Source organism: Chanos chanos, chromosome 8 (genome assembly GCF_902362185.1).
Source record: "Chanos chanos chromosome 8, fChaCha1.1, whole genome shotgun sequence".
Classification (NCBI taxonomy): Eukaryota; Metazoa; Chordata; class Actinopteri; order Gonorynchiformes; family Chanidae; genus Chanos; species Chanos chanos.
The window spans coordinates 42,256,904-42,283,184 of NC_044502.1; the positions used below are offsets into that span (position 1 = coordinate 42,256,904).

The window sequence follows — 26,281 nt, forward strand, 5'->3', positions numbered from 1 at the left end:
GCACACATTCAATTTGCAATTTACAATTTGGTATTTGGCAGACGCTTTTAGCCAAAGCAACTTACAATCAGTGCAGATTCCTAATACCTCATACACAGAGATCACAATAAGACTGAGCGTCAATTTACCCCTTTGTATTGCGCCCTGGAATACTTTGACAAACATAGATACAAGACAAGTTTTTTTTTTTTTTTTTTTATTAATGTAAGGAAAGGGAAGTTAGGCCGTGGGGAACAGGTAGGTTTTGAAGAGGTGGGTTTTCAGTTTCCCGCGGAAACTGAGGTGGATACAAGGTATATTATATTTGTGGAAAAAAATAATGTTTTAGTAAAAGAGCTACTTCTATCTCAAAATTAACGTGACAGTGTCAGAGGGTAGGGTAATTTTACTGAGCTATTTCTATTTCGGAGGTAACTGGCAGGTTGCTAGGACATTGCGTAATTTTACTGTTATTACTCTGACTGAGTGACTCATTCTGCAATCTTTGCGAGATAAAAATTCACAAATGAGATAATTGCCAAACAACTGTGTTTGCACTGCTCTCTTGTGGCCAGGGATGGGAGGCAAGACGTGGTTGAATAACATCACATTTCGATTGCACGTCTGGCATCAACAAAAAACGAAGTCACTCATTTGCTCTCCAGGGAAGTCAAGCTTGCCATGTGTTTCTCCACAGATTTGACCCCTAATTTTTTGGAGGCATGTTTTGTGAGCAAGCCCTCCCTGGTTGGACTGGGCAGTTGTCTGTCTCTGGGATCTGAAGATACTGTCAGCTGACTATATTCAGGAGGTACCTGTGAAGTAGAGCAGAACGGCAGAAAACATTTAGGGCAGAGTTTTATTCAAATCAAAGTTTTAAGAGACTGGGATCGGAATTGACCTATGAGCCTATAGCTGGACAAATGTGGCAAGTATAGTTGGCTGTGTTAAGAGAAACAGATTGATTACGGCTGATACACTGGCCTAAGCACATGACTGTACTGGGAATGTCCTGATTTATTTTCTGGCATTGCAATAAATTCAACACTGAACGTGAACTGGATGGTTCTTAAACACAGGATGCCCTTAAAAGCACAGTTAACGGTAATGTGGTATGGTTTAAAAAATAAATAAAACTGTGAACTTTTGTAACACAGTGATTCTCACCTTTCTTAGTAGCTTCTTGTAGAGCGGAAGTAGATTTGCCATGGTAGCCATAACGTTTTTAGTGTTTTGGATCAAGGTATCAACCTTTATGTAACAAAATTGGAAAGGGTTATGAATAACAGTCGTTCTTCACATTTGTTCTTTCTTAACATTTGTTCTTTTCAGTACCTCTTCTCAAACCTATTTCCCAATAAAAATGGTGTTTACTTATGCACTTAAAGGTGAAAGATATCAATGTGTCCCCGGAAGACAGTCATTAGCAAGAGGAGCTGCACTGCTGTGTGCCGCTCGGGGCAGGAGTGGGGAAGAGCAGGACTAAACACTTTTAAGGAGCTACAGCTCAGATATATACTGAAGAGTTCTGCTTTACCTTGAGGAAAATGGCAGTCTTTCCTTCTACTGTCATCTTCACTGTGGACTGGAGCTGACTGCATGAAGCAGCAAGTCTTTCAGTCTCAGTCATTATAAGCTCTCTTTCCTCATCCTCAAGCTGAAGAACGAAAATGAAGTTTTTTTTTTCCTCGATCCAAAATGCTGCATTTTGTAAATGACTTTACAAAAGTGCGAGTGTTTCAACATGAATTTTTGCTTTGATAAACTAAACATAGAAAAACACTGCTTTTATTTTGCTCTTGCATTTATTAATATCATTATCAGCACAGTTTTTATACTTGAGGATGTGAATTCAGCATTTTTCACAGAGCACTGACTAGCTACCCATGTGGTAAACAATTATAACTTCAATGCCTCATGTATAGTGGTCTGCCGGGTTTTTAACGACAAAAACAATAGCAACCAATCATTTACAAGTCAATAACTACACTGGCCCAGCTTTGAACAGAGAACAAAGAGCCCAGAACTCTGTTTTTTTTTTTTTATAACTAAAAGTGGATTGTTATGGACGACTGTCAGACAAGTAAACTAAATCAGTACCCAGCATGCAGAATTGCATTGATAATAATTGCTTATCTGGCGACCTTGAAAATCAAATCACATAACCATAACAAATGTGTTTTAAAATGTATTAACACTCTACAGCGGTTGTTTAGAGTCATACCTCTGTGGAGAAGAGCTGCAGAGATGAACAAAGCTGAAATCCTTCCTTTGAAAACACCTACCGAGACAAAAGGCAGAGGAAATGCATTGTCTTACAGGAAAAAATACCATCTTGATACAACTGAGCTCCAAATTCTACATCAAACTGTTTTAATACTGAACATTATTATCTTTGGACCACTTTACATGTGATGACCACTCCCTGGAAAAAAGTATGGGAAAACTATGCATTGAAGAAGACTACTTCTTGCCAGTATAATACCTCTGCTTGGTGAAACAAGTCCAGAGTTGTCTTCAAAACACCTTCCCCACTAAACAATACAGAATAACAACAACAGTCATAATAATAATAATAATAATAATAATAATAATAATAATAATAACAATAATAATAATAAAATAATAATAATAATAATATGCTGCTGGAAGAGCCAGATTGAGAGATTAGCTACAGGAAACAGGGACAAAGAGCTGGGGAAACGGACAAAAGACTGAAATGGACAGAAAATCACACTACCGGGTAAAGAGGTAGATGGAGTGGGCCAGGCTGGACATGCTTTGGCCTTTATCTAAAATGGGATGATCCACGTCCTGCCTCTGAAGCGCCCTGCTCTCTGTATCCACCAGGGAGGCAAGCTGTTTCAGCTCCATGCCAAGTTTAGCCAACCTGTTCTGTTCCTTTACAACAGATATTGTCACATATAGAAAAGCCAAATCTCTACAACAGGCGATACTATTCCACATTAGAGTAACTTACTGACCTCAGTGTCCAGTTTAACTGACTTAATCTCCTTATTGGCTAAATGTTTCTGCAGGGAAAAAAGCAAAACAATGTTGGAGAATGCTGATATAAAACTTGCGAAGCTCAGTGTACATGTTATTAATCTGCTTATTATCAGATATGATATTCCATAAATACCTTACCCCCGATCTGGGTAGTGACTGGTAAGCACTTTTTTCAGCTGGATTATTGATAAAAGAAGGAAGGGAAGAATTCAGCTCAGTATACATATAATACCTTTATAAACATATTACCTGATATTCATCAAACAAAAAAGCCACTTTGAAATCCATTCAGCAAAACACAAGTCAATGACTCAACCAAAGAGATTAGATCTGACAACATAGTACCTCTTGTCCCCTCATAAACATCAACAATCTCTTTCAGGAGGATATTTAAGTCAGAAAGCTGGGACTCCCAAGCATCACAGAACACATCTAGGTTCTCTTTGGCAATCTTACTGGATGGATGGAGGGTTAGAGTTTGAGCTGCAGACACTATCTGAGAAAAACACATGAATAATGTGTCTTAATGCACTCATTATTACAAACAGGAAAAATGATATACACTTAAGCCTAAATATTTTGAAGCTTTTTTTTTTTTTTTTACATCAACAACTATAAAACATTCTAGTTTCATGTTGCATATGCTATGGCACAGGCCTAGTGTGCACAATTTTACTTTAGCCAGAAACAGTTCTGTTTCCATAGTTACCTGTGGTCCAATCACCTGGAAGGTTTTCTCAGCATGGAGACAGGTAATTTCCAAAGGCTCCATTCCGGAGACATGACGAAGGAGTCGACACATCTGAGGAAGAAGAATCATACAACGATAAAGTGTCAGATCACATTACCTAGAACTGCCTAAAAGTTTCACAGTTGATCTAAATGGATCTAGTGTCCGAGGATCCTGACCTCCAGCAGTTGTTCCTTCCGCTCCTTGAGCGCACAGGAGCATTGAGCTAAAGCCTCTATGTCACCTTCCCCTGCACATACTCTAATGGACCGTAAAACACTTCGGTCTGACGATTGCTTAAGCATGTCTGTTGCCAGGCCTACCGCCACGTTATGGAGCTGTATGAAATGACAAACAAATTGAGTTATACAGATGCAATACCATTTCAGCTGGGTTATTCCTGAAGTAAGTGAGTATGAGTAGCGAACTTTAATGTCAATGAAGGAGGGATAGTGGGATAGATGGATAGGATGGATGGATGGATGGCACATCCAGACAATCACCTCTTCCCTGAGTTCACTGATGACCTCAACTGTTTTCAGAATGCATACTTCCTTCTCCTCTGCAACTTGCTTCGTTTCAAAAGTCTGCTGTTGCAAAAACAAAATCAGACATGAAATCACTTCTGATGCAAACGCAACAATATGTTACATGCTATATAGTTATCTGTGTTAAATATGACTTCAGAATACTAAATATTTAATAAAAAAAGTTGAATCTTCAGCACTTTTTTTTAAGGTATGTGAAAATATAACAGCTATCTAAGTATCTCTTCAGGGTTGAGGGTTTTTTGTTTCCAAAGTTCGAATCCTCGCGGACAATTTGTCCCAGTACGCTCCACTGCAGAGGTTTGGGAAGGGGTGGTGTGCAGGTTATACTCACATTATGTGTCCAGACTGAGAGGAGCTGCTCTAGCTCTTGCTTGGTGAGATGACACAGCGGTAAAATTTTCTGACGTTGTTTGTGACCAGTATAGGCTGAGTCAGTGAAGTCCTCAGTCTGTTCTATCACAGACACCAACTTAGCCCTTAAGCTTCCCTCTGGCAACGAATGCCGTCTGTCCCTCAGACGCTCCACCATGGCCTGAACAAGCAGAGAATGACACATGGCATTCAACACACAGCAAAAAAAAATTACTTTCATGAAAAAACAAGAGTAATTGTACGGTCCCACCATCTGTCCAACAACAGCCACCATCTTTCTTAGCACATTGTCTTTCATTGATTCAGTCATACGCTAATGAGACCCATGTGAAGTGAACTGTCAGTATGACACAACAAGTGATTACATATTCTGAATGGCTCTATTTATGCACTTCATGTAATCTTGACTTCCACAGTATGTAGTGTTTTCCGTTGCTATCTGTTCTGAAGGTCATAACCTCACCTTGAAGCCTCTGATCTCGGAATAGATACTGACAGGTTGGAGTTGAGTATTCACCCCATGGTGTGTGTCTGTAACGATCTCTATGACTTCATCAAGGGCCCAGCGCATGCGCCCAAACACAGACTCTTTATTCACTTGCGCTGATGGACAGTCTGGGTGTCTGAGGCATGTCTGATTAAAAACAGATTAAAAACAGCCATTAGAAGTGCAGGTATATTAATAGTGTTATGAGCACTGAGAAATTCTCTGAACAAGAGACAATATAGGCATTATTATATCATGGTTTTGCATGTGTAAATCACCGTCTCATTGTTATTTATGTAGTATACATCATCACACCTTGACAGCTCACGGTAATGTGGTGAATGTTGTTCCTGTTGCTAGGTTTAGGGAAGCTCTATATAACTTCATTCATCTAGATCAGAGCAGTAAAACAAAAGAAGGATCTATTTTATTCTCTGCTGAGTGTTGGAGCTTGTTTCCTCCCCATCTTCACCTTTGAAGCCGTCAGGAGCATCATTGTGCATTTCTCCAGCACTGATCGAGCAGCCGCCATCTTGGCTTTCTTCTTTTCGTCCTTCAGATCCTTGAGATGATCATTCAAAATACACAAAATAAATATTCAAAATAAAAGCTTTCTGCATCTATAGCTCCAAATGACTGTCGCTGTAAGGAAGGCAAATTAGAAGATGAGGAATCATTACGGGCAGTTTCATGGCTGGTTAATTGCAAAATGACAACTTGCTTACATTCTGCCGGTCACCTGTAAGGTGGGCAAATTCTACCATCTCGTTTCCAAACTGACTGAAGATCTGCACAAACTCCTGAAAGCAGCTCACATGCTCCAGCTGATCTAAGCACATCAGGACCTGAAAAACAACATCATATGATGTGACTCCTTTCAAAATGCATCTAAGTCCTCACAAGTCAGGGTTTGCACAGCAGGTGAACACTATGTGCTTATCACACCGGGTCCAAAACCTTACTCTGGTTACTCATTCATTACAATACATAGGTCTATGATATGATATTTCACAAAGGCTATGCTACAAAAAAGGCTTTTGAAGTATGTGAAACTTCAAATGCCTTCAGAAATTTTAGAGAGAAGCTGATGAAAAAGAAGACTTTAAAAGAGCATAAAGAGTTGAGAAGAACTCTCACTGTAAAATGTGTCTTACCCAGTTTAAATCTTGTTTGGTTCACAAAGCTATGTGCGTTAGTAAATTCTGGGCTTCATTCAAAATTTGCTCCAAATCTTCTCTGATAGCAATTGAGTATTTGCTCAACTGCTCATTTTTTTTCATCACATTTTAGAATGTTTTGTCATTGAGCTTGTCTCCACCCTTCCCTTTATTAAAATGGTATCAAACATGCTATGTGAAAATTACTACTATAGCCATTAGCTCTCAGCCCTAGTTCAAGTAGACTGCAGACTGCAGCAACAAAGCAGGTTAATTTTGAATCAAACAGATTAATAGGTCAAATCGTGAAGTCACTAAAAATGACATTGGAAAATGAAATGACACAACATGGAAGTTCTTTTGCAATATGTAATGTGTGATAAAACCATCATTTTGTTCTTTACAATGTCTTGTCCATCTTTCATCATCTGTAATAAGAATAAAACAAATGAAACAAAGAACACATAAAATGCACCAGTTGTCTGAGAGATGGTCTGGGGATGTAGACCATACCCTGCTATGAGAGCTACTGATTTGTTTAACGATGATCTGGTCGGCCAGTAGCAGGACTCTGGTGACTGAGGACAGCAGCATCCGGGCAGCTTTTACCACACCTGCCTTGTCTTCAAACGCGACCGTCAGTCCATCAGGTTGTCCCGAAATATCCACATCTGTGAATCGGGCTATGGAGTCACCTGGAGAGACAATAAATGATCAGCAGCTAGCCGAATCACTTTCTTTGGCATGAAATCTTAGTCGTGTCAATATTACTGTCACTCTGACATATAAACCAGTAAAGGGTGTCTGGTGGATGGGTTTTGGTTTACTGGAGGAGCATGTATTAGAATCACAGCAGTACAGCAGCACAGCACATGATGCATCAGACTAATGTACGATGGATAGCAACAGCTATTTTGCAACCACAAAGCAAAGTTTGTACAAAGGAACTTCAACACAGTCGCAGAGGGAAAGATACTACAGAGAACTGGAGCCATAGACCAAATCTTGGCATTCAACCAGCTTAGCACCTCTCCTTTGGGAAACTGGCCCAAAACTTAGGGTCCTACTGGGAACACTGATGGAATCTGACAGCAAGGAAGTGGGATGCATGGCAATTAACTAACCACAACTCCGTGATGGCCTTCGCAGTGTCGCTACGCAGCCCGGGTAGCCAATAAATTAGATTAGAAAATCAAATAGATACAGCATGTCTGGAACACATCAGAGAAGCTTACAAACAAGCTCAGAGCCATTTAAAAAGGTAGGCATGCTGTTTTTCCTTGCAACAGTTCAAGGGATGAGAACTGTACTGAACTGCATCCCACACTTTAATCATGATGGAGGGATATCAATCGTTTCAGTTTGGCACTACATCATTAAAACAACATCCATTTTATTTCAGAATTGGCTTCTTAACCTCCGCCAATACCAAAACTAATCAGCCTGTCAAGTCCCTTCTTCATTCCTTCATCTCATCACATATATGAATTACGCAAGATTGGAAATCTGTAATATGTGTATACATACATACATATATTCTGTATGTATTTGCATTGCATGTATATGAAACAGATTTCTCTTTAGCCAATGATGTTTCTAGAGCTGATTCAGCGCTCAGACTCTGGTAATTGTCTCTCTTCTTTGCTGCATGTTACACAGTCCAATGGCAACCTTATCCAGCCACTGGACAACCTTGATGGATATGAACACATGAGCTCCCCTGGGACTTCAAGACTGCCACTGTTGTGATACACATCAGTTTTATCCAGTGGAAACAGTCTTTCACATTTAGCACCTGAGATAAAGGTATTTGTGCAACTGACTGACCAAATATTAGAAGACCTTTATAGACAGTCGTATCTCTTCAGGTGTGCTGTTACCTTCATTGAGACTCACCGATGCTGGCGTGGAATCGATGTGTACATGTACAAGAGACATGAGGACAGCATCTCACCTGCCTTCCGTGCCTCCAGACAAGCTATGGTCATCTCCTCCTGCAATTCTTCATTCTCTGCTGCAATGGCTTCCCCAACAGCCACAAAATGCTCCACGGCTCCACTCACAGCCTGGCCAACTCTCTGCAGTGCATGGCTGTTCTCTCAGACCTCTTCAGCTGTCTTTGTGGTTGATCAGAGTGGTAATCTGGAAGAAGGATCACAGAGACTGGTATTCTCACTTGCATCTCTATAAGAAATCTCTAAAATTAATATGTTAGTCAGTGAGAGAGGTTTCCAGCTTATCTACTGAGTGATAAGAATACAACTAAACAATGGTTTAAACAAGGTTGTGCCAATCAAAGTAAAAATTAAGCTTGACACATCAGGTGCATCTGTTGCAAACCAGATGTCATTAGCATTCATTCATGATATTATCAACAAACATAATTAATAGTTTTTCTGATAAAAAAAAAAAAAATCGCTGTTTGTGATTAGAAAGGCAAATGGATGGATCATTTCAATAAGCCAGAGTCATTTTCTATCAATTTAAATTCAAATTATCAAGTACATCATTGATGTATTTGATAGTGAGTCATACCTTTTAAGGTGGTAATATAGCAGCACTGGACACAGTGTTCTACTTGGCAGTCACCTCCTATCACACTATTTCAGTCACTCTCACATCTTCAAGTGCGTGATATTACAACTTCTGAGGGTCAGTCAAGTCATCGCGAGAAGCAAAATGCATTATAAGAATCTGAAAGGCATTACGGCTTGAACGGCATCCCTAATCTCCAAGATTTCAAAGAGTATAAAGTTTGAATTTACAAACTCTTTATGTCCCTTGTGACTTAAAGAACGAAGAAATGGGCGGATATCTGTGAGTGGACATGTTGAATCATGTCTTGATTTAACACATATGAAATGTGTTACATTTCAAGTTAAATTTCAATTTTCACGTTTGGGATTACAATTGTTAGTGCTACTACATCTAGGTTATAAAGCCCACAGTGTGCTTGCCTTAAGTTGGTGCAGAAATGAGATGTATGAATGACTTTCCTGAGTTCCTTAAATCCACAGCAAAAGTGTCTTCTAACCCTATAATGAAGGACTCAGCTGACTGGTGACAAAAATCAGATGACGACTGGAGTGGGCTAAAAGAAAACATTCCAGTCGGGGGGCCAGTAAGACCTGATTTAACAAGACTTCCTTATCAATAACCTTAGGCAGATGAATAAAATGTTGATATACTTGCATTTTTGCTCACAAAACAGGAAAATGAGGACAGGAAAACATGCTGAAAAGCTTGAGCTTGAACAAGGTTACTCACAGATTTTTTTTTTATCCAACTGGTGTAAAATGCTTGTCTTTTACCAGTGCTTAAAACTCAGAGAGAGAGGGAAGAGTTTCATATAAATTTGGAACCTGATATGAGAAGTCAAACAGCTCTTAAAAGGATAACGCTCATTTGTTTCATCCACACAGAACACAGACTCTGATGAAATGCCAAAACGCCACCACATTTACCAATCCCTGTCACCGTTGTCAAGATTTTGTCCACACGCTTCATATGGACCACGGCCTTGACAAACCAAATCAGCTAGGCAGTGTTGTGAGGGGAGAGTTAATGAGCTGGATTTTAATTGTGCTTGTAGGGGAATAATCACCATGGGAGCTTTTCTGCTCTTGCTAAAACACTTGCGTTAGAAGCGCCGCAAGTGGACTGACACTATAATTAGAGCATGTACTGCATGGCGCCTTGAATGACTGACAGACGTGAGAGACTCAGACTGCGAGGAGGAAAATCACTGATAATATTCAGGCACAGGCAACCATCTATTCACTTGGTCCTCAAACAAATACATACACACACTATATTATATTATATATAAAACAGACAACACAGAGAATTCAACTAAGTTCCATACGCTACGGAAACAAGTACATTAAGGACGGTTGTTCACAGAAACTGCATCCGTAAATAATTCTGCATGTGTCATGCCTGGCATTTTACAGGCTGATTAAAATATACCACAACCCTGAGACACAGTGAAGCCTGACCATGAATTATTGTGGATGGCCAGACAACTGGGAAGAGACTGTGAGCTAGTACAATCCACTGGGACAAAGAGGCACAGCATGAGTTGTCTAACTTGTTAAGTATCAATTTATCTCTAGACCTCACAAATGCAGGCCATTAGTGTTTAGGCAGCCCGTTTTGCGCTAACTGGTGGCATCAATAATTCATTGTGCATGTAGCAAAACCCGGTCGTGATCATGCTCCTCCTCCAGAGAACAGAAAAAAAAAAAAAGGAGTGAACGAAAAAGATGAAGATGTTTCCCTCTCTCTCTCTCGTGTTGTGTGTGTGTGTGTGTGTGGTTGTTTTGCACAGCTGCAGGGGTGTAATAAGTCCACAGCATTTTTGGTAAAAATACTGCAATAATTACACAACCTTTAACTATGAGGCTGGAGTCTAAGGTCAAATGTAAAAAAAACCCTCTTAAATATTTGGAAAAACAATTTGCACAAATGCAACAAAATGTGGAGGGATTGTTTCCAGTAGCTACTTGCATCAATTACTGCCAACTGACATTTATACAAATGCAAAGTACAGTTTTATAATACTAAATGCTTTACCAAAACTCCAGACTCACCCAGGATTAAACATTATAATACCATGTCAAAACACTGCCCAGTTTGATTTAAAAAAAAAAAAAAAAGCTCTCTCTGTTGTGATTGACACTGCATGTCCTCTGGAGGTTTCTGTGTCACAAAATAAGTTCTACAAACAGAAATATCACTTTCACCTGCCATTCTAACTGCGGATCTGACCTACAGCAAATGACAGCTTAAAATATCACTAGCCTCAGTAAATTTAGGAGTATGACATCAGACCTGCTGCTTTCAGTTGTATTTCAGGAGGACTGTTGCTCTGGACACGAACAGGCCAGATCAGTACACACAACCAACTTGGCTTTCTTGACCCCACGAAGAGAGAAACTTGTGTGGTCAACTCTACCAAATTAAACTGTCTACAAGATGGAACACAGAATTTATAATTCCGTACAAATCGTTCCTCAAGTAATCTGTACTGGTGATCAGTTTCAGACTATCCTCATTCAGTGGAACGTCTACTATGCTTGGAGACGGGAAAGCACTATCCCACTGTGATATTTACAAGTCTGAGTGGATTGTTTGTGAAATAGATTCTCAGCACAACAATCTAAACCATGTATTCAAGCTGGAAGAATGAGTCTTTCAGTCAAGGTACACATTCCACATTCCATGGTGTCCATGGTGATCACAACTGTTAATCCTCTTATGTTTCACCACAACACGATTTAGCGTGGGAAGAGAGAGGAGCTGCGGCGAAAAGAAAGCAAAGGGAGACACCACACTGATGGACATACATAACTGCCTCAGCGGTTTCCATGCCTAAAGCACATGAACCTGACAATGGCATGTGTCAACCAGTTGGACAGATGCACAAAATGCTTGGAGCAGCAGACCACTACACAAAGTCATTCCTCTGCGACGTCTATAAATCTAACTGACGGCCATGCAAAGTTCAAACCTTACAGGAGCTGTGAAAGAAACAGACAAATGGAGCACAGTTAAAGATGGGGTTGAATGAATAAATGAGCTACTGGGTAATGGAGACCTTAGATTGATTTGTTTGAAGCATAATGCAAACCTGCAAGGTCAGCATCTTAGAGGTCTCACATGCCTTGTATGAATTCATTTGCAAATTCTGTTAAGGTCAACTTTCTGGCATGCTAGCATTGCTGGAGTCAGCTCTTTAGCAGCGAACAAGAGAGACTGAGGAACAAATTTTGTGATGACTGGGTATGACGCACACAAAATGAATTCATGAACCATACAAGCCAATTTATCCATTCTGTCTTTTTCTTCAACAAAGGAAATATACAATTTACACATTTGCCATTTGTAAAATACTGATATTAGAGCTGACAAGTTCTTTTTTTATGTTATTTAGAGCATAGACAAGTTTAATGCATAAGTGTGATACACATGAAGATGTTTATGTCAACATATTGCTGCTTTGTTTTTTACAGGTTATTGTTCGAATTGGAGCCGGTCAGGCGGTTGTGTCGACTTCTGCAATTCCAGAGGATAAGTACGGTAAATCTGTACAAGGAGCAGATATACCATTTAGGGATACCATGTGAAATGTAATGTAAGGAGACAAGAATTGAGTAAGGTTGAGTTTTTGCAAGAAAACTTGCAAGTTTGGTTGAAGAATAGATAGCTTACATCTGCTATCCAACTTTGTACATGCTCAGGCATTCAGGGTAGGAAACTGTTCACTGTGAGCAGGACTTCACAGGTTTAAATTTCACGCTGTATCATCAACATATACGGTAGCCTGTACCTTCATACTATACCTGATTCAAAGACATACAAAAAACATGCATTTCTGCTTCGTTTGGGCGGATTAGGTGGCTCATCCTCACCCTGAGGCTAGAAGAGGAATAGAATTCCCAATCAGTCCCATCAGGGACCAACTGAAATACATACCCATTCATTACAGACTAAATTTTGTTGTCTCCTTTGCCTCATTATGGTACAAAGTTCATTTGATGAACAGGTTCATGAAAACATCTTTTTGATCAGTTGGTTTCAACGGCATGCAAAGATACTAAATTTACGTTTAAAAAAGGCAATATGAATAAAACTTTCATTGTTGCAAATGCAGACCAATATATAACATGTACACCACAGAAACTGCGAAGCATTTAGTTGTTCATATCAAGCGTCTTAATAAGCAAGTGCAATGGTAATGAAACCTTTCTGAATAGAGCAAACTGTCTTTCCAAATTCTCCTAATAATAAACATTTGAGAGACCTTTAACCCCTACCCCTATGATCTTTCACTTTACACCAAGGACCACCCATGGTAAACATGACATCTGACTCCTGCTAGTGAGCACAGTATTCTGGAGAAAGTCACACCTCAGGGTTATGAGGTAACAAATACAGACTGTGGGTCCAGCCTCACTGCATGATGACAAACAGGTTCAACAACACATTGGATTCTAAAATGTAACTTATTCCCATAAGATATATAATTAACTCAAATAGAACAGAAGTAGCTGGTATTGCAAATGTAAAACTCTGAACCTCCAAGACCAGTATTAGTCCGCATCATCCTATACTCTCCCTGTTTATGACTTTTGAAAGTATGAACTAATAAAATGTCATTCAGAGAGTTCATTAGAATGAAGAAAAGGATTCTGTGAATTAAAACAAAAAAGAAATACAGTAAATTCTGTCACAATAAATGAATTTCAACTAATAACTGTCACCTTTAATAACCAAATATCCCCACAGTTAGTATTCTCTCTCACTCCCTTCTGTACAGATATACACACCATTATCACTATCAAATCCCTTGGACCAGGAGGATCCAGGCTCATTGTGGATATCTGCTGAGGAAGCTACAGAGGGATTTAAAACTCATTTGCCAGGGCCGTGGAGCTGGGTCACATAGCTGAATGTGTGCAGTCCAAACGGTGACCGTAGCACCAGACGAGATAAAGCTTACAGCCTATGCAGCTGAGAGAAAACTAAGATTCTCAGGCTTGAGAAAATCTGGGAGCATCTTTTCCTTCTACTAATAGAATCTGATTCTAAATATAGATGGATGTAAAATGGTTTTGGGCTAAATGTAAGGCTTTGTTTTATTTACTAAACTATTAAAAGACACTACCTTACCTGATAAAAGGAAATGAGCAGTGCCTTGAGCTCAGTATGTTTAAACGAATAAATTAAACATTCAGAGGCAGAAGTTATGTATTCTATTTCAGAATTATGCGAATGAATCTTACTCTCCAACCGATGGCTATTTGAGCCCAATTTAGATGACACAAAAACAAAAGCAGGTTCAGCAGAACAAAACTGTCTTTTCCAAAACCGTTCCATAGCAGGAGCTACCCTGACCGAAATACTAACCAAACCTTTATCAGGCATATGGCATTTACAACAAGAGGCATGGTCCTCAGCAAATGTTCCAACAGTCATAGTCCTTGGTTCATCAGCGTTGCTAATCTGTATGTTAAACAAAGTCACTTTGGGGTCAATGGTGCACACACCTGGAGAGCAGGGATCAGGTTTCTCTTAAAATACTTATAATGTAGTGAATCATCGAACCACTACTCAGAAAAAAATTCAGCTAAACTGGCAATCATTCAAAAGACCGTTAATGATTTGTTGTTGTTGTAGTTGTGGTGGTGGTGGTGGTCGTTTGTGTAACGTATCCGTCAAAATCCCTTGGTTGCTAATAAACTGGAAAAACAAACAGAGCATCCTGCATACTTCTAAACCTGAAAAGGCTGCTTCGTTTGAACGCAAATATCAAATATAATCACTATCAAATTACATAACTGTGTCAGCGACAAGTTAAAATTCCACGAGTTCAACACACGCACCTGAGACACTAAGGGAATGAGCGTTTGCTCAACCGAGCGAGTCTTGATCTCAAGTCCAGCATCGAAGCGCTTTACGCAGGAAGACGAGACAGCCATACCGCAGCAGTTAGCCTTCCCACACGTTCACGACTTCTTTGGGGGATTTCAGAGTGCGAAGTCTTTCTTTTCGACTGTTTTTTATCACTAAATAGCTGAACACTTTTTTGCATGCATAGTTAATCCACGGTTTTCATTCACTTTCACAAATTGCGTCACAGCGCGTCACCAGACAGTAGTGTCTAAGTGCGTACTGCAGCGAGCGGGATATGTTGAGTGCCACCGCGAAAACTTGGCGTTAAGTGAGTTTGTGGGGACTTTTATGAGCATATGAAATTATATTAAGACACGATCTGCCACACAGTTTTTCACTTTGCGGGTGTAGTTCCTTTTCATAAAGTACACTGTGAAACAAGAAACATTAAATCAGCACGTATTCCAAGCAAATGGTTGTGGATGAAAAATCAGAGTTTTCCCCCCCACAGTTCTATGCAGGGTGTAAACACCATTTTAGCGATTCCAGCTTCCCCCAAAAACATCACTGTCACAATTAATTTACTGGCAGAATGATTTGACTTGGCTCTCAAATACTCATCTCGCTAATCATTCCAACCTCAAATGGCCATTGTACCTTTGAAACAAGAGCGGCAGTATCCCCATGTGGTCACAGAACAAAATACTGCTTATGAGGACGCGAACACACACTATGCTTTATGTTATATTTCATTATCAAGATTTTATGATTGTTTTTCTTTTGGTGAACAAAGATTATCAATATAGCGTGGCACCTTGCTTTCTTATCTGTGTTCTGTGTCTAATACAGGGATCATAGCTCAGCTTCCACCTTCATTCCACCACTGATATTTCCTTGCTCCAATTTAAGCTTTTTCACCTGTTTAATCTGTTATGGCTGAAGCACCTAGTTCCTAGTTCCTCTTCTTTTTTTATACAGAATCTATACATTTTTTTCAAGCATTTATAAATGTTGATCATTCTTCTTCAGGTGAACAGAAATTATCTATATAGTATACTAGGTATATCAGTTGTGTCTTAGTTAAGAGAGAAAATGTCTAGGCATTAACACTGCCTGAATGTATATTCTGCCTAATCAAGTCTTAAACTGCAATACTAAGTGTCATTTTAGGTTGAACACCTGAAAATGACAAAGAGGAAGTTATGCGAGAATGTGGAGAAAAAATTATTGATCTGTTGTAACTTTTATATAATCAAGAATATCTGTCACTGTCTGAAATTATGTCTGTATTAAAAATAAAATCATATGTCAGACAAAGGGAAGTTATTGAGGGAAAGTTGTGTGGAAGTACTACATCTGCTCTTGCGACCGTAGATGCCTACAGAATAAGAAAGATCAGGGCTAGTTCAGGTGGATGCATTTCAGGTTGACTCTGCAGTTTTCCTTCATGAACACGTTGTGTTCAAAAGGTTAGACAGAGTACTCCCACTCCCACATCACACCGGCTCTAAAGTTGTTTGCGTCACTGTACGAATACTCTGTCATTCTCTTTGTCAGGAGAGCTTGTGCTCACCATTGACAAAAATGCACTCTCCCATAATCATGCTATTAGAGTATAGCTAAATGATTCATCACATCTGAAGTTTGTTGTCTGTGAGACTTGGCAGCTCTTCATAAGGAGACTCCAAATTCCCCCCCCCCCCCCCCCCCCCAACAAAGTGGTTTTCAAACCACTCCAGTCATGAACATGTTAATGCTTTTCGACCATTTTAACAACATTTAGATATGTTTGAAATATCATTTTATCCCACTGAAACATCATTCACCTTAATAGACAAAGTTTAGATAGAATAGATTAATTTTATTCTATTTTGAAATGAAATTATTCATAACTCAGCTTTAACATGATGACTAATCTGCCATGGTGGCTCCACCTCACTGAAGTTCCAGCCAGTGTGGGTGTGCCCTAGGTGTTTATAAATATGGGAAGTTAGAGTCAGTGTGTGCCTGTATCTTTGTGTCTTAGGCTACTTAAGATGGCAGCAAGCTTTTGTGAAATTGTGACAAAACTACGGACTAGTGAAAGCCTTTCACTGAATGTAATTGTTAACCTGTGGATGCCGTGCATTGAAAATCTAGTGGATGTCAATTTTGTCTGTCCTTGCGTGATGATTCAAAATGTATTTAGTTTTATTTTCATTTTGGTCCTTTATATGTTTTTTTTGTTTTTTTTGGATGTATGATACTTTTCTTTTGAACAGATCACCTCTCTAATCCATCAAAGTGTGGCAGTAAGGACTCACAGTCTTCAGCCAGTGGTCCTGAGTCAGATCCATGGCTCTTTGTCCAGTGCGTGTCCCATCTGGTGTGGCCAGCCTTGGTGTTTTTTAATGGGCAATGTTTGTCATGTACACCACTGACTGGAAGCCAGTCAGCAAAAACAGACCTACCAGGGCTCACACAGTGGTGTGAAACCACTAATACCAAAGACAAAAAAAACCCACTCAATTTAAGGAACTTCAGATATATGTCTGTGGTGAGTTATTTCTCGCTTTTACTTTGTTGGTGTTCCTTTGTATTTGTCTTTTAAACTTTGTCTCTTTATAATCCCATTAGTATTTGCACTTAGTGGTAGTGGGAAGACAGTTCACAATTTTGATATGCTGAATTTAGATGTTAGTTTATGCAAAGTTTAGATATTCCAATGGTTGATGGATAATGAAAACCATTAGTCCAGTTTGAGTTATGTACAAGGAGGAAAAGATGAAAGATAGTGATTCAACATGTATACTAGGAGCAATGAATGAAAGGATTCTCAGGGAAAAAAAATCATTGCAACATCTGGATGGGCGATATTGTGTTTTAATTTACTTAAGGATATATCTGGTGTATTTGGTATATGATGTCTGTATGCTTCTTCCAGGACCTACATGTGAGCTTCACAGTGGCTCAGTTCTCCCTGTGGTTGCATGGGTTTCCTCCGGGTGCTCTGGTTTCCTCCCACCATCAAAGACATGTATGCTAGGATTAATACTCCTGTCAGTGACCTTGACCAAGGCACTGGCAAAAAGACCTGGAGGAGGCTCCCGGGTGCCCACGGCTGCCCACTGCTCTTAGCTCCCATTGTGTGTGTGTGTGTGCTCACTGGTGTATAGGATGGGTTAAATTCAGAGACTGCATTAAATGCAGAAGTTAAATGCAGAGGCTGCATTTCACTGCTCACTGCTCTAGTGTGTGTGTTGCCACTAAAAGTACTTCTTCTGGCGTCCTGTTTTTATATCCTAGCTTGTGTTTTTTGTGTCACCTTGGTTTCCCTCTTTACTTTGTAGAAACCAATTTCTCCTCCTCAGTTAAACTTGACTCCCGTTTAACTTTGAGTCTTCTCTTCATACCCTTAAAATTTTCCAATTTTTCTTACCAACGTCAGTTAAGTTACAGGAACACCACTCTTGAATTCATATTCTCTACATAGAAATTGCATTTCCTTAAAAAAAATTCTCTCAGTCTTATATTATGTAGCTTAGTTCAGTCCAGAGTGTATTTAAGTGTGACTAACACTAAACTAAAACTTAACTAAAAATACTCATTGACAATTGGAAATGTGTCATATACCAAGTGGAAAAAAAGCATTAGCTAAAAGTATACCCCAGCAATGCTATGTGAACCCAGGCATGTAACACATGAAGATGTCATGCCATTTAAAAGAGGTTGGATGCAAGTGCAGGTCAGTGTTTTCTTTATTTGCAGCAAACATAACAAAAGAATTGTAAGTCTTACAGAATTCAGGTCTCAGCAAAATAAGGCATGCAGATAACTCAATGTGATGTAGAGTATACACCAAACAATGCCAGACAAACAACCAAGCAAAAACCAGGAGTATTTATACAGAACTAAATGAGGCCTAACTAACTAAAGACAAGTGCAAACAATGGTTAAACTCACAAGACTAAACAAGGCAGTACTAGAAAACCAGGAAGTAACCAACCTTGACCACTAGAGGGGGACAAGGAGATGAACTAAAGAGACGGAGAGGAACCGACAGGAGCAGAGGCACAGAGAAGGACAGAGAGGAACAGAGAAGGACAGAGAGGAACAGAGAAGAACAGAGCATGAGAGTAGACTATGATTATAAGGACAGAGAATCTGTTTGCAACAAGGTGCACGTAGCCTGGGCAACAAACTGTTGCTCTTTTCACCCACAGAACAAAAAAAAACAAAACAAATTCATTGCTCGGTGCACATGTCTAGCATATGAAAGTTCACCTCAGGAAAGTAAAAAAAATGATAGTGAATAGTGTCCTCCTTTTTAGGAATACTATTTTATTGCATTTTAGCATCTAAATTTTCAATTACCTACAGATAGACATTGAGGGCTGTTTCGAATTATAGGGGATCATCACACATATGAAACAGATTATGAAAATCACAACGAACCATTACTCTGAATCAGACAGTACCATGGTAATGAAATCAAACGTTTGCACCCAGTGCTACCAGGATAACATACAGAACAACAGTGTGACAAATAATGCATTACACAACAACAACAAACATGTTGACAACATTTGCCACATTATTTGTTTTTGATACTATTAATGCAGACAAAGTGTGAGACCAAAGCCTCATCACTGCAGCAATTGTTCAAAGGAGAACTGACAGTGCTTCAGAGAATGAAACAATTTGACATTATTTCAGATAACAGTGGCCATGGGCAAATTCTTACATGAGCTACTGATCAGGGACAGTACACTCTCCATTCTAATTACATTTTGCATTGCTCCACACTTCTAGAATTTTGCTCAGCACATGCATCCAGCCTTTTTGGGTGTTTGTAACAGGAGGAATTCCTGGTGGCACCTTGCTTTCTTCCCCGTGTTCTGCATCTGATACACAGATCATAGCTCAGCTTCCACCATCATTCCACCGCTGATATCTCCTGGCTCGAATTTAAGCTTTTTTACCCTGTTTAATCTGTTATGGCTGAGGCACCTAGTTCCTCCTCTTCATTTTAACTTTTGGTTTTTCTTCATATGGAATCTATACATTTTTTTTAATGTTTTTATGAATGTTAACCGTTCTTCTTGAGGTAGACATAACAGTTGTGTCTTAGTTAAGAAAGAAGCTGTAAGCACGTGGTGTTGGTGATGTTAATGAACAAACGTTGATTCACTTGAACCCAAAGATGAGAGCAAGAAAGACACCAAACCAGAGTATCAAAGATATTCTTCTTAGTTCTATATAATAAGTCACGTACCTTGAATTGTTTAGACTGTCTGGACCCAGAAATTGTCTATAAGAGAAAAGGAGGACATGGATAAATGTGACTAGGCCTCTTCTGCTGGATTATGCGAAAAAACATCAAATGATACATTTTCCCACACCATTTATGATCAAGACAATAGAGCAGAACTACACATCTGGCTGCTCTTGGGTCAAGAGAGATGCTGCCAAGCCAATAGTGGGTCCATGTTCTCCATACTGGTGATTTGGCTTACCTGTTATATCCCAGAGTCACAAGTTGTTGACCAAAGCATAATGTATCGTGTTTTTTTTAATTGTTGGACTAAATGGAGCTGAATTTCACATGAATCATGTGTAACATGCCTTAGGGAGATGAACATTACACAGCCTGACAATTATTTTTGACCTAAAATGATATTTGGAAAAGAAAGGGATTTGTCATGTAGAACATAAAGACTACATAACCCAATGCACATAAAGTTGTTGAACTTAGTCCTTCTGTTAAAAAAAAAAAATCATAGTGCAGTATACGGTTTAGCATCCACATTTGACTTTCATTTTCAGTTTTTCAGTTCGCCAAAATCAAACCATTTCCTACTCCCTAGATGAGCTCAACTCATGCTCAGTTTGTTTCTTGTCAACCTTAAAATGTTTCAGTTTGTTCACGAAAATCAACTTAAGTCAAAAGTTCATAGTCTCCAGGAAGGAGTGGATGACAAACTCTCACGAATGACAGTCAGGCCTGAACAATGGGAAGACACTTTCAACTATCACCCTTAACGGTCAGTGAGTTTACTTGGACTGTCTGGACTGCGGACAGTAAAAACATTCAAATGATGCCAATTCAGACTTTTCAAATAATCAAAACAGGCAAAAAAAAACAAAAAAAAACAAAAAACAGACAATGTGTCCATCAACATTAAAATTTTAAGAAGACCAGATAGTTGATCTCCCCACAACACATACTTAACCACAAAACAAGGGGGGGAAAAGAACAACAGAAATCTACACAAAACAAGCTCCTTATCCAGACTCATTCAGTTTGTAACTGTTTGCTTTCAGAAAAGGAAAAAAAAAACAAAAACCAAGAACTAAAAATAAGGTAAGTGTAGTCCATGAACAAAATGTGGTATAACCCTAATGAAAGTGTTACTGTAAGATCACATATATCAAAATCTACAATATTCAGATGGGATGAGCAGATGTATAGTCTCATAGCATTTCCTGAGTATATCCTGGTCAGTCCTCCTTGTGAAAATTTCACAGTGATAATATCTTAGTTGGTTTTACCTCATTTCCTACATGTCTCATTTTATTCATTCAACGACTGTTTACCATTCTAATGAATATCCACAGGCTGATTTTTTACATGGAAAGACCTGCAAACGTGGTTTCCAAAACACTCCAGTGATCAACATGCTGTAAAATGTTTGTGCTTTCAGAACATAAGAAGAAGAAGGAGAAGAAGAAGAAGAAGAAGAAGAAGGAGAAGAAGAGGAAGAAGAAGAAGAAGAAGAAGAAGAAGAAGAAGAAGAAGAAGAAGAAGAAGAATAGTTTATAGAGCCCAACATCACTATTTATAGTCTCAAAGGGCTTCACATGTCAATAACAAAGTCAAATCAAAATTATATTACCCATAAGTTGGAGAAAATAGATAATTCTTTAGTCTGGTTTTAAAGGAGTTTGCCTCCCTCATTTCTGTAGGAATGTTTCCTAATGTTAGAGTAATTTTACAAAAGGCACTCAGATTCTCCAAAGTCAAGGCAGGTTAGTTTATTCTCGCAGCGAGGAGACAAGTCACACAACGACACCATCCAGCATCACTGTAGTGAGTTGTCTGTCTTCTTCTAGTCGGGTGCAATATTTATTCCCTAAAAAGCGGATATAAGATTCAAAGCTGGAGCACGTTAAATGCTTACAACACGGTTCTTGTTACAGCAGTTTTACTGTCTGTATTCAGCATCTTTTAACGGCTTGCAGTCAGTTTGACCCTTCATAGCCCCAGGTCATGTTCTTCTTCATACAACAAACTTAAATGCACTTAAGTTCAACTTCTGCTTGATCATTATTTGCACGCAGTAAAAGCATGATCGCCACTTATTTCATACAAAGGAATAACATTTTTCTAACACCTAAACATTTACATAGATTTCTAATATTATTTATATATTTTAATCTATCTAACACCAGTCTCAGTGAATGATGTTTGAACTGAATGTGTTCAATTTGTTACAATTAAAACATTAATTTAAACATAAGTTAACAAAATGAGGCATTTGCCAGTGGTCTTTGCACAAACTCTCTGAAATAAAGATACTGTGGCTCCACCTCCCTGAAGTATCAGCCAATGGGGATATACTCTTTTTTGTTTATAATGAATGAACACGAATCGGTCAGAGTCAGTGTGTGTATGAATATATTTATGTCTACTTAAGGCTACTTGGCACTGACAATGGATAAACTTTTGGGAACACTGAAAACACTGCTCAGAAAAGAAAAGCTTCCATTGGATGTTTTTATCATGGGCATAATGATGACAGGCATTGAAAGGCTTGTGAATCTAAATTTCATCTGCCCTTGTATGAAGTATTATAATATGCTTACTTTTTCCGCAGTTTTACTCATACCTATGGTTTTTGCGTTTGGAGTCATGTTAGTGATCTTTAGGCCCGTTTGCTGCTGGATTAAGAATACACAATCACAACACAGCGACGCTGATGTAAAACCAACATTCTGCTGCGAGGGGGGAAAAAAAAAAACCTGCTTGATGAATGTAGGTGTCTTTCTCCAGCTCACGATCCCATCTGTTGTGTGGGCAGCCCTGGTGTTTCTTGATGGTCGATACCTGCTGTGTGCAGTAAGTGACTGGGAGGGCCAACCTGTAAAGTCGGACTTACTGGAGTTCGAACACTGGTGTAAACCAAACAATGTTAGTGACAGCAGGTCATTACTGCTTAAATTAAAGAAAGTCAGGAGTATTTCTCAGGTGAGTAGTTCCTTTAATTCTTTCAAATTTAATTTTCTTTACACTTTCTTGATGTAGCTTTATCATAATCTCTCTCAGAAATATGTATTATGACTGGTTTTGTCCATGCAGACATCCCACTAATGATCAGTTATCAGTTTACAATGTTATGTAATGTAAGTTATATCAGGTAACAGTAAAATTAGATAGCAGGTGTGCCAAACAAAGATGTTGAGTTACATGTCATCTTGTCAAGAACTTCACCAGCTTCATGTGATATGCAGTTGAACATTGACATAAGTCAAAGCAAACAAGTGTTCTTTATTTTGATGATGATGGATTCTGATGGATGATGAAAACCGTTAGTCCGGTTTGGGTGATTTGCAATGAGGAGGACGTACAGAATGATAATCCAAAATGTGTGCTTTGAGCTGTGAAAGAAAGAGTGCTTTGGGGGAAAAGGCTGACCGTATTGCATGTGGTTCAATGTGTGTAGCAAAGCATACAAGTGTTCTTTCATTTGTTTGATATCACGTCAAGTTGGGGTATCTCTGTGCCACCGAGAGAAAAGAGGACACAAGACACTGAGGCAGGCAAAGCTACCATGAAAATAAAGCAACTGTCTCCTTCTGCACAAGACGCTTATAGCCTCAAGTATAATGGTTGAAATCTGCAGTGGTTCTCTCTTTGTAACCACATTCATACTTGCATTGAATTACAGTGGGCAGACAGTTCAAAAATTTGATGACAGGGTGCTGGACAGGCCCAGATTAGCACCATGTGATGCCCCAGGGTGACCACACCTCACGTGCCCCCTTCACGCAAGTATACAACAAAAAAGTGAGGCTGTGTATAAGAGGTACTGCGGCAGTGAAGAGCACGGATTTACATGCACCTGTATTAAATGCCAAGTTACCAAATTCTGTATACATCCTGCAGACAGACTTTAGGCATATATGAAATAATACTATGGCAACACCACAGATTTACACACATTACACAGGTTCACAGTGTATAAAAATGCCAAACCACCGTATACCGAACAAGCTTACTAACAATCACCGGACAAAGATTTGTTTTCTTTTTGCTGACGCAATAAGTCGGTGTCTTTTCATGTTGAGGTTTAGGTCGTGATTTTGAAAGTCCTTCTTCTAGTAGACTGCTTTGTAGCGTAACTAACAAAATCAATTTCGGACCTTATGCCTTAATGCCCCCTCGGGAGGGCCCGCCATTATGTTATAATATCATCAAAACAACTGTACAGGTAAACAGGGCTATGACTATCTTTTAAACCCAACATATTGAGGGTTTCAAACAATCTTCTGCATTAAAAACAACATGATATAGCTGATTTTTTTCAAATATATCATCGCTGTCGTGTGGACCAAAACCGTTACTTTTCAGGATCAGACTACGCAATATTTTTGTCTTTCATGATGGTCATCATGTCAGATTAGGCAATCATAGTGTCATAAACTCTTGGTTTCTTGGTCATTCCTCCTTTTGGTCAACGTCAAGGTACACATCGTAGGAGATGTAAGACTAGGTAGGAAAACACAAAAATAGTCTGACATGCCAGAGTTTTCGTGTCGGGTGTCATGGGGCATCACAGACTACACATCGCCGTTCTTAGATCATGTCACGCTACAAGGGGTAAAGACATTCGTTAGTCGTTCCCGCGTCCATATTCGGGACCAATGCTGGAAGTATGTCCGCGACTACAAAATCGTGTCAAAATTGGGTTAAAATCGTGTAGTCTGAGCCAGGTATAAACTGCGCTCCAACGACCAACGTGGTTTGCCTGCACTCTTTTCCGCTGCTGCATGTCTCAGGCCTCTTTAATACTTTTCATTGATTAAATATTTGTAAAACCCACAGACAGATGTAAAAAGTGAAAATTAGCATTGATTTATGAAAAGAAAAAGATGAAATATGGAGATACGAGGTTCCCGCCTGACAGCGATGATATACACTTTAAATTCAAATGCGTTGGTGCCCCCTAGTGGTTGGAGCTCTTGGGTGGTCACCTGGTACTATATATTTTGCTGTTAGTCATGATGACTGTCACACTCTGTTCCTAATGTTTCCCCCTCTGGTGATCAGTTTGTGTTCTGTCTCTGTCCCTCTTGTCTCCCCTCTCTAGTGGTCAGTTTGGGTTCTGTTCCTCTATTCCTCTCCTTCCCTATTCCTCCTGTTTCACGCCCTGCTCCTCTGGTTTCCCTCTTCCTGTAGGTCAGTTTGTGTTTATTTCCTGATTCCTTAGCTCAGCCTTGTTTAACCTTGTTAGTTTACTCATTTGTTCCACCTGTCTTTTGTCAGTTCAGCCTCATTTAGTTCTGTATAAATACTCTTGCCTTTGCCTTGGTTCTGTCTGACGTTTCAGGGTTCGACCTGTGTCATGTTGATTTCTCTGTCTGCCTGTTCGCTTGAACTTGTTTTTGTAAGTCTTTTGTTACTGTTCTTGTTATGTTTGTTTTGAATAAAGAAAATACTGACCTGCACTCAATCCAGCTTCTCTCTACAAACGTGACAATGACTGATGATTGATTCATGATGAAAACTGTTAGTCCAGGTTGGGTGATATACAAAGAGAGGACATGAATGATCCAAAATGTGTGCTATGAGTTATGAAAGAATAAATGCTTGGGGGGAAAGTGCTGAATGCATTGTGTGGGGCTTAATATGCTTAAGAACACACCTTATGTATTTTGTATAATGTCTGTATGCTTTGTGCAAAACCTTTACATGGTTTCCTGTAGGGGTGGGGCTGAATCTGAATAGGGCGTTTGGTAAAGCTCTGATAGTGGTTTTTTACGAACATTTATTTCATACAAATACTTTAAAAATTGTTTGTTTTTGGGGAGGAAATAAAGAAACGTCAAATAGCTGGTGTTCCTCATTAAGTATTAGGTATTAGGGCCACACTGAGGAAAAAAAAATCTGAGATTTCGAGAATAAGGTTATAATATTACTACAAGAAAGTTGTAATTTCAGAAGAGCAGAAGATGATCAGAAGAGCAGCCTGCCAAAATGTGGCGCTGATGTGCCGAAAGGTTAAGTATTTCGTTGTTTGTGAAACCTATACTAAAGTATAATTTCACAAGATGCTCCACGTTCCTCATTTTAACGCAGATGGCTGGCTGCAGGGATCACAGTGTTCACATAGGCATTTATTAGTGCAGAGTTTAGTTTATTGGCTTGAGTGTGGATTAGGAACTGAATGCTAGTTTTAAAACGATTTTCTTTTCTGTTTATGGTTGAACATGTTTGTTGCTGAGTTAATAAAAACCATAAACCAATATTACATTTAAGTGCTCATAATTATTCCACTAGGTTATCAAAGAACACTTATATTAACACTTTAATGTCCTAAAAATAGAAGTGTAATAAAAA

The 26,281-nt window shown here is 39.1% G+C and overlaps 1 protein-coding gene across 1 annotated transcript; it reads right to left on the reverse strand.

The window, feature by feature from the left end:
• Nucleotides 1-629: 629 nt before the first annotated feature.
• Nucleotides 630-14,768, reverse strand: LOC115819719 (alpha-catulin-like). Its single transcript, XM_030783221.1, is given in 21 exon segments — nt 630-794; nt 1,147-1,230; nt 1,517-1,636; nt 2,204-2,260; nt 2,465-2,513; nt 2,720-2,880; nt 2,964-3,011; nt 3,127-3,164; nt 3,334-3,484; nt 3,698-3,790; nt 3,898-4,056; nt 4,222-4,308; nt 4,601-4,801; nt 5,105-5,275; nt 5,601-5,690; nt 5,854-5,973; nt 6,799-6,980; nt 8,240-8,377; nt 8,380-8,400; nt 8,403-8,427; nt 14,673-14,768. Coding segments are annotated over 21 exon segments (2,256 nt in total).
• Between the last annotated feature and the right edge of the window lie 11,513 nt (nt 14,769-26,281).